Source organism: Oenanthe melanoleuca, chromosome 4 (genome assembly GCF_029582105.1).
Source record: "Oenanthe melanoleuca isolate GR-GAL-2019-014 chromosome 4, OMel1.0, whole genome shotgun sequence".
Taxonomy (NCBI): domain Eukaryota; kingdom Metazoa; phylum Chordata; class Aves; order Passeriformes; family Muscicapidae; genus Oenanthe; species Oenanthe melanoleuca.
The window spans coordinates 34,527,057-34,540,635 of record NC_079337.1 but is presented as its reverse complement, the minus strand read 5'-3'; the positions used below and the strand labels follow the sequence as shown (position 1 = coordinate 34,540,635).

The following is a 13,579-nucleotide window of genomic DNA, read 5'->3' as shown; positions in this document are numbered from 1 at the left end:
ATAGTTCAGACTGCTAAAAAGGAATATCACTGGGAGTGACAGTGAAGGGCCAGCTCTTCACACATCAACAGCAAGACAGCAGAAAAGGATTAGAAACACTGACTCCAGCCCATACAGACTAAAAACCAGACATGACAAGAATCAGGTTGGACATTTTTAATGTACAACAAAAATGCTAATAATTTCATTACCAAATCAATCTATCTATGCCCAGAGAAACCTTTAAAGGATGAGATTTCCTGTGATACATTACTCAGGTAAGCCACAGAATATTTGCACATCTGATCTAAGATTACCCAAGACATAGAATAATTTAATAGCTTGAGCTGGAAGAGATTCACAAGGAACAAGGCCCTGCACAGGACAACTCCAAGAATCACACCATTCATCTTGGAGCATTTTCCAAACATTTCTTTAACTCTGTCAGGCTTGGTGCTGTGACCACTTCTATTTGATAATGTGGAGAAGATAAGAATTAATTTCAACTGGTACATTCAGTATTGGAATAAGTAGCATTTCTCTTTCTACAATAGAAAATAATACTGCCAACTTTTACCCTAGCATTAGCAGGTTATTGGTATTCTAGGCTACACAAAGTAGCACAAAGCAGGTGAAAAAAAAGTGAATGAAAACACTCTTCTTGTGGGTTTTGAAATATTTCTTACATTGGTACATAATTTCTGACCCCCAAATATTAATTCCATTGCTTTCTCTCAATACTAACTAAAAGTCAATATTGCCTTTTGCTTTGGGTGACCAGAACTCTTATATTCACTAAATCAGTCCTGAAACCAAACAGAGGTGGTAAGGCTTTTTCAGACTGTTATTTAGAATTCGGGGCAGGGGGGGGGGGAGAAAGAAGTTTTGTTTGATTGTTTCTTTGTTTAAACTTAAGGACATGATTGTGGGCAGAGAAAAGAGAATTAGCTAATGTAGTTTGGAACCCACTGTGCTAAGGCTTTCACACAAGAGTGGAACAGAAACAAGACATCAAAGATCACTCAGAAATGTAAAAAATATTCTTTGAGCACAGCTATGAGAGGCAGAAAAAAAAAAAAAAAAAAGCATGGGAGATACTAGAGGGATGCAATAAAAACATATTAAAGATGCAGGAAAGGTCAAGTCAACTTTAAAATAGAAGTTAACTGTTTCACTTTGCACCAGCACACACATTGTGCTGTCTTAAAAAGGAAAGAGGAATCAATCATAACATCTTGCTGAAGTGTTTTAAATATCACAGGAAAAACAAGAGTATTATTAAACAGACTTGAAATCCTGAATTTCTCAGAGCTCAATCTCTAAGCATGTGTTTAGTTCTACCCATCCCCCAGCAGAAGGTGCTATTTGCAAATCCTGAGTCCAATTTCCAAAGAAACTCAGAAAAATAAAATTTATTTGGATTAAAAAGAACAAGTTTTTTCTGCTAACTTTGCATACTTCCCAGAAAACCAAAGACTTGGAAGTGATTCTTAAAGTTTCTTTAGTTTGACTTTGGAATAAAATATTTTTGAAGTTACTTTAGAAGAATGTAGAAACTACTGCAGCTGTTGTTTAAAATAAGTTTTTATTCAAATTACAGAATTTACCACTCAGTTTTATTGCATTTGAAGGCTAAATTTTTGAACTTTCTTTACTAATGGCAATAAACCAATTCTGTTTGGTTCTATAAAACATATCACAGAAGGTATTTGCAGTCGGAAATCAGTCTTCAGCAGAAGACAACCATTCTCCCTATGCAAATGGCATACACTAAATAGAGACAGAGGATCAAAACTCAAAGTTTACAATTCCAATATCTCTCACAAATTCACATAAGATGTCAGCTAAAGGCTTCAGAGCAGTTAGAAGCTCCACAAAGCAAAACCCTTCATAATGTTCAAAAGCTGGCCATACTAATTCTGCCTGCTATACCACACCTTATTTACCTACTGCAATGTTACTGAAGAGCACCCTTTTCTCTGACAGAATTACATAATTTTCCAATAGTTGGTCTGAAAGGAACTAACTCTATTAGTGCCATGATTTAGCCCCAGCCTCTAGCACAGATGACACACAAATTGGTAAAGAAAATTAACTCTACCCCAGCCAAAACCAGCAGAATGACATGTGAACTACTTCACATTTCACACACACTTCTGAAGAGAGGAGACATTTCCAAAAGCAAAGTGCAGTTTGACTGGCTGTACTTAACACACAGCTGCCAAGAGATGTGTTTGTTTCTAGCAGTAGGTCAGAAAGCATTGCCAGACTTCCATGTCAACAAACAGACTTGCTTCAAGGTATACCCATCAGAAGCACTGAGCCCAGCTTTGTCACCTTAATTGATGCACTACTTAGTAGACAATTATAGCACATCTCTTTACCTTTAGATGGTAATGATACAGTCAATTAACTAATAGTCTACTTGAATTATGAGTGTTGAAGGCCATGACTCAAGTCAGTTCAGTCAGGACACTCCTGAAACATCCACCATACACCATTTCACTGAATTGGAAAATGGAAATAATGCAGGCAGGTGCAAGTCAGAAAAAGACCTGTGGTGGGGAAAAGAGGGCAGAGAAAGTCTGGTGTGTCACTGACTAGCTCCTAATATGTCACATCTGACAACACATTGCTTCTGGGGACCTGCATGGAAATGTCAGGGACTGTGAAGACAGCAGCAGGTGAGAAAGAAGTTGCCAATAAGACCAATTTACAAAACCACAAAGGGATGATAAACCTGACAGCTTCCTTTTGTGTTTAGTCATTATCCTCTGCAGTTTTGCTAACAGAGGAAGTTGCTTGATGAACATATTTATTATACTGACAATGTAACCTACCACAGCTTCAATGCTATACAGCTGTACATTAGAACTCAAACTTCTTGGAAGCACTCATATAATTTCAGGTAAGTTATCAAAGCACAAAGCAAAAAATGTATATAAAACATACAGCTTGTTATAACAACATATTTCTTTTTACTTAATCCTATGCAAATAATACTAATATATTGTTTGCAAATTAAGAGAGAAATAGCTTTTTTTTCAAAACAATGGAGGAATTAAATCAGACAATTAAAAATTAAAATTAAATTAGAAACATCTCTAACAAAAAGTTAATTCCTCTGCCGTGAATTTCTTTTTTAAAGCTCTTACTATGCAAATATTTATATACTATTCATTCTTTGAAAAAGACAGTTGCAAATTTGATGTAAAATGTGTTAGTTGCCATGATGTTTCTCTTCTCCCTGCACTGAGAACTTCTGTCAAACTCTGAAGTTCAGCTCTGTTCTCTGACAAATTTTCATATCAAAATAAGTTAAATGGGATGATATATTTACATGAATCTTTGTACAATAGAGAGAATTGTATCTGAAGGAAAGTACAAACATAGTTATGGAGACAATTAGTTTTGTCTCACTCTTGCACCTTTCCCCCATACACCAGTTGCATAACATCCAATTAAAAGAGGGAGAAAATGCCAGGTAGGGAGAAAAATCAAATCAGCTCTCTCTCTTCAGAGTTCAGACTCAGAAGACTCTAGAGGACAAGAGCCTGGAGCCTAGAAAGGCAAAAGTTCCTCTCTTCCTGTCACAGAGAGGATGTTCTACTCTTTGTATAAACGAGCAAAAAACTAAAGAGCATGAAAAGCAAGTTAGGTTTGCTGTATGATGTTTTTAGCTCAGTGGTTGTTTTCCAGAATAACCTTCATCCCATTTCTCTGTGCTATATTAATGCTTTAGGGAACAATCCCATCAGCCAGTGCACCCAAATTCTGCCAGTGCATCATGCACATTCTGGTTTTACACAGTTCCATACTGCATAAATCAGCTGAAGCAGCACTCAGCAGCTATTGGATTGTTTTAACTTTTTATATAACAAAACAGGAGAAACACTTTGCAATCACAGCCAAAAACTATATACAAGTTGTCACTCTGCTCCCCAGCTCAAAGATCTGCAGCTATTAACCAAATGAGAACATGAGAAATTATATGAGTGCTTTTCAGCCCAATTCACTACACAGAAATTTAATAAAAATCATTCTGTAATGAAAAGGGGCCTTTTATAGTCCTAATGTGCAACTAATCAGATGAGAAGTCACTTTAAAAGACAGAGCAAATGATTTAACCATAGTGGTAATTTTCCCACATTTTATAAAATTAAATGATTGGGTTTTGTTGACTGTTTATGCTTTACCTTCCTGGAAAACAATTTCTTTAGAGACATACAAAGATAAAATCCTAAAAAATAAATAGCCCAGGAAAGAGTTTACATACTTAGGATGTCGGATGTCTGGCAGGGATCGTTCCAGTGCTATGTTGTTGCTAACAAATATGTTGAAGCCATTTTCCCTATAAGCAGAATCATCATGGTCTTCCTCTGTAAGAGGGTACGGTTTCCCATGTTCACCTTTCCCTATAACAAAACAAAACAATTATTTGCCTTAAACTGACAGCAAAAAATGTACTACAAGGACAAAAAAAAAAGTTACACTGAACTTTAACTTAGCTACTTAGTACACTGTGCCTGGAACACCTCAAAGAGATTTCTTGCAATGTCTTTAGCAATACTCCTCTTATTTCCAATATAGAAACAGAAAGTAGGTACAAACAACAAGATTCAAAAGCTCCTCTGAAGTCACCCTATTTAACTTCCCTCTAACCAGACACACAATCAGGTTAAAGCCATTTTTTAAGAAAAATTTAAATTGCAAATTAACTTAAGACTTTTTTTTTCCATAGCAAAATTATGAACAAACAGATCAGTTCCAGCAATATGCCTTTCAAGCACTATGAGGAACCTGGTTACTGAGTTACTTCATAGTATAGCACCCCTAATACCCACTCATGCTTTCAGAATGCAACATAAGCATTGAAGTTCAGGGTGTCCAACTTTCCAGAAGAAACAATAGGAAACCAGATGTTTTGTTCTAGGCTCCTTGAACACCCTCACACTCCTAGATACAAGACAGATGTACTCAGTGTTTCTAATGCCAAAGCACTGTGGAGTTGGTTTCAGAAACTGGTCACTTTTTGCTTCCCCAAAGAAATTATCTGTTTGTTCCCTGGCAAAGCACAGACTTCCTATTCCAGCTTTTTATTCCCAAGTTCGTTCTCATCATCAGTCACTTGGCTTGCTTAGTACCTACCTCAGGCTACTACACCTCTATCTCTTCCAGTAAGAGAGCAGAGAACAAATAAAAGCACTTCAAAGAAAATCAGAAAATAAAAGCCTTCAGTTCTTCTCAACTACTTTTATTCCTCCCATTCTTGGAGAGGATGTACATTTTAGAGCTTCAAAACCCTTCAAGCCTACTCAGGTTCTCAAGAACATATGTTTTCCATATAAAGGAAACAGAAAAGAACATCTCATTGATCAGATTATAACCTCTCTCTCCTAAACAGGCTCCCTCTAAGAAAATACCTGCTTTTACCTGGGTTCTTATAGAGAAATTAATCAGCTGGATTCTATAAGTGATTAAGGGCATGTGATGCTCAGCTAATGAAGAGCAGCTACATGAGTAGATGAAGAGGAAAGCAACCAGAACCTGAGAGAAACATCCAGAGCTATTCTTAAAGCTTCTAAGCCTCTGTCATTGCCCTATTTCACACAGTACAAGCACAAGACATTAAAACCACAAAATATGCAATTGAAGGTGGTGTAGTGACTCAGTTCCAGATTTTTTCAGCTAAAATAGTGGGGTTTTATTCCAAAATTTGTGCATATATTTACAATTTCATGTAAATTCTTAATGAAAACAATCACTGTTACTTACAAGGGGAAGAAATTAATTCTCATCATGAAACCCTTTCTGTTTATGCTATTTCATTGCTAACAGGTATTTTGTCAATTTTATCCCCAAATGCATGCAAGACACTAACATAATACAAATCTGAGACTAAGCTTCTACATGAATCTTTATGATTTCATACTATTCATGGGGAAGAACTATGATTCTAAAAAAGCTGATGATGAGTCAAAGCACTACACAAAATTCAATGGCACAATTGTATCAAATATGATTCATAATAAAGTAACACTAAGTTAATGTCATTCAACCTAAGACATTTTAGCCCCTCTCTTTCACTATATATTCTACATAGACCAAAAGTAAATATTTTAACTGGCTATTAATGAGAGATTTATCCAGTTACCTAGTTATCTATCCATTATATCTATATAGAGATATATATATATATATCTATATTTATCCATTTATCTAGTTACTCATACTGTGAACATTCTAAAATAAATTACCTATATGATTAAAACATACTATTGCAAATAATTTCTTTTTACTATACAATTTAGTGTATATTCTAGTTATTCACTCTGTATAAAGAGAGGTGGATCCTTGCTTTGCTTTTGTTAAATGAGTCTATTTGGCTCTTCAGGAGATGAATATTTGTCATAAGAGTTTTCTTCACAATGTCCCTAGCCAGTGAAACTGAAGACAAGCATTTTTAAAACAGTCTTCTATTCTTCCACATCATATATGGAGTAAAATCACTGTGCATAAGCCAAAAGTATAGATATCATGGTTGTTACTTAGAGCAACTCAGGAATAGGCAGAACATTCCCCTATCATGCTGTGTAAGTATTTGACCAAATTGCTTTTGCATTATGCAGTATAGCTCAGCCATGAGGTGCACTAGGTGTGAAGCATGACTCTTTCCCAATACTTCATTAAAATACACATGTAGAGCATAAACAGAGACTCATGCACTTTTTTAAATGCCATGACTATTTCTCCCAGCTTTCTGTTTGCTTGCTCTCTCACCCTGCAGCTCCTCCTGATTAGCTAAGGATCATTAGCTAGGGGAGCCATCTATCAGATGCAGCTGGAAGCAGTTTGCTAATTTCTCTAAAAGAACTTTGGTAAAAAGAGACCATTCGTTATGACTGACTATGGAAGAAGAGAAATAGAGAGCTCAGAAGATAAGCATTAAAAAAAATTAACTACAACTTTTGGGTGATCATTAGGCTTGAAGGGCTCCCTTTGTAGAGAAAAGTGTCATATACGAGCATACTCAGCACTAAAAAAAAAACATCATAAGCACAGAAAACTCTCCTGTCAATGATTCACCTTCCTAGATGTCTGACAGTAATTTCTATCACTGCACAATGGTTTGGAGGTGGACCTATATGCCAGGATAAAAAGGGGAAATTTCACAATACAAGAAGAGTAAAATCCTGTGAAAAGGATTGTGATGAAGTATAATGTTAAGTATAATTACTGGCTACAAGAAGACTTCTTGAAATCTATTCACAAACAGATGTAAGCCTTCTTATACTGTCTTTTCTGTCTGAAGGTAAAATAGAAATACAGAAAGTGCAACAAGGCTATAAAGTACTGTAGAAATCGAGAGTAAAAAAAAAAAAAAAAAAGGTGAATTTTTTGCCTCTTTACATCCAAAAGGGGACTCATCCAAATGCGACAGATAAAACCAATCCAGCACTAAGACTCGATACTAACTCTCTGAGGCTGGTTTACAATTGCAGTAAGAATAACCTCATAAACTAAGAACAATCAGAAGTTTTAGTTCAGGGTTTTGATTTGTCAAGGAAGGGAGAAACCCAATAGCACAAGAATGACACATTCAACCTGAGTCCAAAAATCCAATCAGAATTCTCCACTGCATGGGAAGCCTTACAGCAATGTTTAATTCATACAGTGTCTTACCTTTGTGATTACAGAATTATTAGTCTGATTTTTGATTCAGTAATCAACGTAAACAGTATGAAAATATGCTAGACTTTCCTCTTAAAAAAAAAAGGTAAAGCGAGACATTGAAGATATCAAGATAAAGTACTAGTTTGGCCAAGTATTAGATCCTCTATAAAGCTTTTTTAGCCCTACTCAGGGATGTTACAGTCTCCTAGGAAACCATAAACTGTATACCTAGCCCTAAGCTTGACAACTTATGGTAACTCTTAGTTCAAGGACACCTCAGTTAGGCATCTTCTGCTTATATACAATGCAGATACAACAGGAGGAGAATAAGCCCTCTTGTTCAAGAGATGGTTCAAATGGAAGATGATTAAGGTTAAACAAGAAAATAAAAAAAAAAAACTTTTCTGTATACTCAGTACAAAAGTCTAATTGCAGAATAATGGCTTTGGGTCAGCTACATTGGTATAGTTTCCAGGTACTATAATTATAAAGAGAACAGGGATATTGTTGGCAAAATAGATCAACTGTAAATCAGTTTGAAAATGCAACAGGAGTTCTACACTACTTCCATATGCAGCAGATAGGGAACCTTGCTTAAAACTATAAACAACAAATCTAACAGCAACAGGTTCTCATTTCAGGATCTTTTGGGTTTTCTTTGGGGGTTTTGTTCTTATAATTCAGATGAACATTATTTATAATTCAGCAGGCAAGGTAAAAAAGATTGGCTTTATAAGTTCAAGAAGTTAAGCAACTGCTTGACAACACAGGAAACCAAGTGGATAAAGAACATAAGTCTATGGGGAAGAACTGTGTACAAATCTGAATTATTTACTGTTCATACTTACTGCTATTAGTTTACTCAGGCATGACTGCACAGCCATACCAAGTCAAGACTATAATTCACATAAGTATTTAAGCACAGCCTTTATTCAAGCATTCAAGCATCCTTTAACGCTTTAAACCAGCAGTAGGGAAAAAGTATTCTCCATGTGCTAAATGCTTTAATACATATGAGGATTTTATTTTAATATGTAAACCTACAAATAATTAAGTCTTCTTACTTATAGTGCATTTTATTATTTTGGGTAAGTTAATTCTGCCATTATTTAAAATATATATTAGAAATTATCTCTAAATATTCCACCAAAATCTAGCACAGTTTGGCTGTGCTCATCACACACAAACTCCAAGCTCATCCTCTCCCATGGAAGTTTTCACAGTGAGAACAGACATCTAATCTTATCCTAGAGCAATCTTTCAATACAGAACTGAAGTCCCATGAAGGGTGAGTGATTGTATTTCTTAGCAAAGGCAGACAGAGGAACACAAATTCCAAATTAAGGCAGTCACACATCAGCCTCAAAGAAAGAGTGAGAGAAGTAAAATCAGAAAGAAAGATCAGCAACAGAATAAAAAAAAATTGAGTAAAAGTTTTGACACATCAATTTTCACAAAACAAACCTTCTTGATCCCTGATAGGGCAACTGGCCAAGTCATAGGGCAAAAACTCTGTTTCGAGCACTCTGTGGTAACTTTTACATAATTTCTGAAGTTTTTCTAGCACACAGTTGTATACAAGTCTCCCATCTTCTACTGCAGAGATCAACTTCATATTATTTAAATAAATAAAACAGACTAGCAACATAAACTGCCAGCACATTCTGGTTTTTTGCAAGTTAATTTCCATTTGAGTACAAACAAAATAATTGTACTCCTTATTTTTTCTTTTTCCTCACAGATAGGGGAGCAGGGTGCAGCAATTACCTTCTTCTTTCATACTAGAAAAAGAATTGCTTGTTTTCAGAAAACGCCTTTGGTGGTTTTGCACATTTACGTTAATTTCCAATAAAATGGATGAAAATTTTAATTTCGTAAATGCATGAAGGATCTTTGACAATTTGTTACAGAGACAGAAAATTAAAACTGCATGTCTCACATTAAATTTCCTTCATATCAACTGGAACTACCCAAGTTAAAACAATGTGCAAGTGTATATTTATATGTACATAAAATGGCTTTTCAGATTGAAAGTAAAGAAAGTATGAGCAATAAAAACAATGGAATAGGCAATCCAAGGAAAGTTGGGATCCATGTTTAAGCATGCAAGAAATGCTAACATGCTTCAGAGAGATAATTGATACAACTCTGGTCATCTATTTTGGATCCCAACCTTAAATTTCTATGAATGCTATGAGAAATAGGAGGAGAACTGACTGTAGGTTCCCTCTGAGCCCATAAAAATTGCATCAGAAACTGAAGTATATTTATCTCAAGTTTATTCTACTTCTTCTAAACTTCTCAGAGTATCTCACTCAGTTGTACAATTTCATTACCCTAATTTATATAACAGGGAAAGGAATTTAATTGATTTTAAATCAATGGAAATAGGATCAAAAGTATCTTTTAAGAATTATTTTATCACTCCTCTACCTTGTAGCAGCTTAAAAAGGCACTACAGTAAGATTTACAGCACTTAAAATTATTTATTACATAACTCTGTCAAGGTCTGAGGCAAAATAAAAGGCTTTTGCTCTAGCATTACAGAAGTAATCAAATCTTATGCAAAAACCTTGTCAAGGAAATCCCAAACAATACATTTTCAAGCAAGAATAAATGATTTCTAAATAAATATATAATACAATATATTTACCAGAGTTTCAATATCGAACTATTACAGAAAATAATCAAGAATTCACTCAGTTTTCTGTAAGAAAGCATTTAAGCCCTACTATTTTATCTATTTTCAGATGACAGTAGTACATACAGGTTTTCTTTTCCAAGGATCATGTTGTCCTTGGTAAGTGGTATAGAGATGTTATCAGGAGCAAATATGAGGCTTTGTCCTCTCTGGATTGCTGCTACAGTAATATGATGTCAGCAGGAGAAATATGAACTAAATTGCTTCTCTCTTCAGGAATAGCTTTATACAAATAGCATAGGTTGGGGAGAAAAAAATCCCTATAACTTTACATTTTGTTATTTGACTGCCTGCTCACATCCAGAACTAAACAAAAACCAATCAAACCACAAGATAAAAAAAACCAAGAAAAGCTCCAATCAACCAAACAAAAAAAACCAACAGAGAAGAATATGCTCCTTAAAAAAATTTAGCAGAGTGCATTCAAATTGTACTGCAGTTGGATCTAGAGTATTGTTTGCTTATCATTCACATGATATAAAAATGAAAGGAACCTGTTACTAACACAAAATTAAATCCCTATTTACAGCAGTGACGTGTTCTGCCATTCCTCAACCCAGAGTGGGTAGGAAGTAGGTAAAGGAAGAGCATTTCCTGGAGAGGAAATGAGAGGCACAAATAGGAACCTCTCAAATGTGCTTATTTTACAGATGTTTGAGAAGCATTTCTATAACAAGAATATCCAAGTGAAAAAAAAAAAAAGAGTAAATTACAGCTTTGTAACTGTATTAAATATAATTTACAGATTTCCAGGGATTTAGCCAGCCTAGGCCAGCTCTTCATGTTAATTTAAGATCATAACTTCTGTGTCAGACTGCAAGGAAAAAATGGGACAAGATTTTTTTTTAAGATTTCATGAAGCAGGAGAAGATAATTACCAATATTCTGTACACATCAGGACATGTTAGCATTTCATATGCATTTGTTTAAAGTGGCAACAAGAGAAAATGATATAAAATGACAGTGGGTGAGGCAGAGCAGCACAAAAATGAGGAGCAGCAGTGGCAGTGAGCAGAAGAGTGACTGAGTGTACCAAGTGGAGCAAGCAACAGCAACATCTGGCAGAGTGTCAAAAGCCCCAGGTCACAGCACAAAGCCTGGAAACTTCAGCTGGGGCTTGTTGCCTCACAGGATTCCACAGCTCCCATGAGTAAGGCAGGCTTTGGCTCAGGAATGGGGAACAATCAGCTGGCCCAGCTGCTGCCTTGACAAAGTGGGTTGAAAAATTATTATACTTCAGGAATTAGCTCTTACATGTTACCTGTTTATCTGTAATAAAATATTGTTTGCTGAGTTAATTAATTTGGAAGAAGAAAAAATTAGCTCAGTGCTCCTGAGATTAATTCTTGCAGGTATCTAGGCATTTTACTAGATGTCACTTTAAAATGCAACCTGGCTTTTACTGTTAGTAAGTGGTGTCCTAGCTAAAAAAAAGAGCATTATACAGGTAACCACTGGAAAAATCCAACTCTGTATCTCTCAAATAACCAATATGAAATTATTGATATAGAAACAAGAGACTGTGGTTTATCTTAAATATGTGCATTTTTTCAATTAGTCATTTTCAATTAATTAATTAATAATTAATTTCTAAATCTTACAGCCTGTGCTTTATGGAATATTAAAGTACCCCTCCCCTTTTGCATTCATTTGAAACATTAAAAATGCAGCCTCTAAATTTCCAACACAGACATTGCAGAGTGAAAATACAGTGTGTATGTATCTGAGGAAAGTGATTGCTTTAAAATATATGATGAGGTAAACTGGTGGGATTGTTTTGTTTTAGCAGAAGAATGACTGCATATGAACCCTGAAAAGTAACTGTCCAAAGTCTTGAATAAACATTTTACAAAAATAAGCAATATAATTTTACTTAAAAGATACAGCTTTTAAAACTTGCTGCAAGTGCTACAATGGCTTGCTGGGTGGAAAGACTCATTCTAACCCCTGATTTCCACTTTAATAAACCTAGCAAAAATAAAAGAAAGAAGCAGACCATACTGCTTGGTTTGTCCAGTGTATTTAGAGTGCCACAGTGCACAATGCAAGATAAGCAGCAACACATGCTGCTTGGATATGAGTTGCTCTATCACTGCAGCAGAGAAGCAATATCCTCAGTAGTATTCTGCAGGCTGAGCTGAATCTAATCATAACTCTGGAGCCAAGGGATGCACAGTACATCTTCTCTTTAGTCTAACTACTTATCACCAAATGCCACAGCCACCAGAATGTTTTTTTCATTTAACATTAGAACAGACTGGCTGCAGACCATTAATCAGAGCCAAACACTGAAAAAGCAAGCATGTGAGAAACAATCCAACCACAAAAAAAGCTTCACAGTTTCATTCAGTAACCTGCAAGGATAAAAAGTATCTACTATGGAACACGACCTGAAAAAAAAATCTACTAATTATGGTAAAGTGTTGGTTTCAGGATTTAAATGAATTAATTAATACAAAATACCTCAAGAATGGCATTCCAGTAGTTTCTAATACCAGGAAGTCTTATCTAATTAATGTGTATGATCAAGCTGATATCACTCAAACTAAAGTGTCCATAACAGTGTTAGGTACAGGAACCAAACAGATCCACAAAATCAATGCAAAATTACAGTTGCACAGGCAGTGCTTCAGAAAACCTGAAAATACAAAATGATAGGTTGTAACAGCTGTAGTTAACATAAGAGTTATCCTTGCTTTCTTATTTTTCTTCACTCTAAGCATATTATTACCATGTGCTCTTTACCATATATTATCACAGGAAAACAAATAGTATGTTTCATGGAACAAATTTCTTAATCAGGGATCTGTTTCTTCTTTTTTTTTTTTTTTTTTTTTTTTTTTTTTTTTTTTTTTCCCACAAATTCAACCTAAAGTAGCTCCAGAAGCTGGCTCTGTGGATGCAACGTGAAGAAGATGGAATATCCTGTAAAAAATGAGTGTGAGTCAAGGGTGTACAATAATGTAGACACTCTTGTACATGAAGCATTATTCCATGATGTATATCCTCCAGAAAATACATGAGCTGTTACAGCTCCCAAAAAAATTGGATTTAACCTATGACCCCCTACAAAAAAATCCAAAACAAAAACCATGAATAGCCCCCCAAAAAACAGCAAAAACAAATATATATAAATATATAAAGATATATAAATATATATTTATATATTAAAAAGTATATAAATAAATATGTAAATATGTAGTTATACATAAAATAACCATTCTT

General features: G+C 35.1%; 1 protein-coding gene across 1 annotated transcript in view; it reads right to left on the bottom strand.

The window, feature by feature from the left end:
- The window catches only part of GALNTL6 (polypeptide N-acetylgalactosaminyltransferase like 6), a 425,461-nt gene that overhangs the window by 242,759 nt on the left and 169,123 nt on the right, over positions 1 to 13,579 (bottom strand). The window contains exon 3 of the mRNA XM_056490455.1: positions 4,256 to 4,394. Coding sequence (XP_056346430.1) covers positions 4,256 to 4,394 — 139 coding nt within the window. The remainder of the gene's footprint in view (positions 1 to 4,255; positions 4,395 to 13,579) is intronic.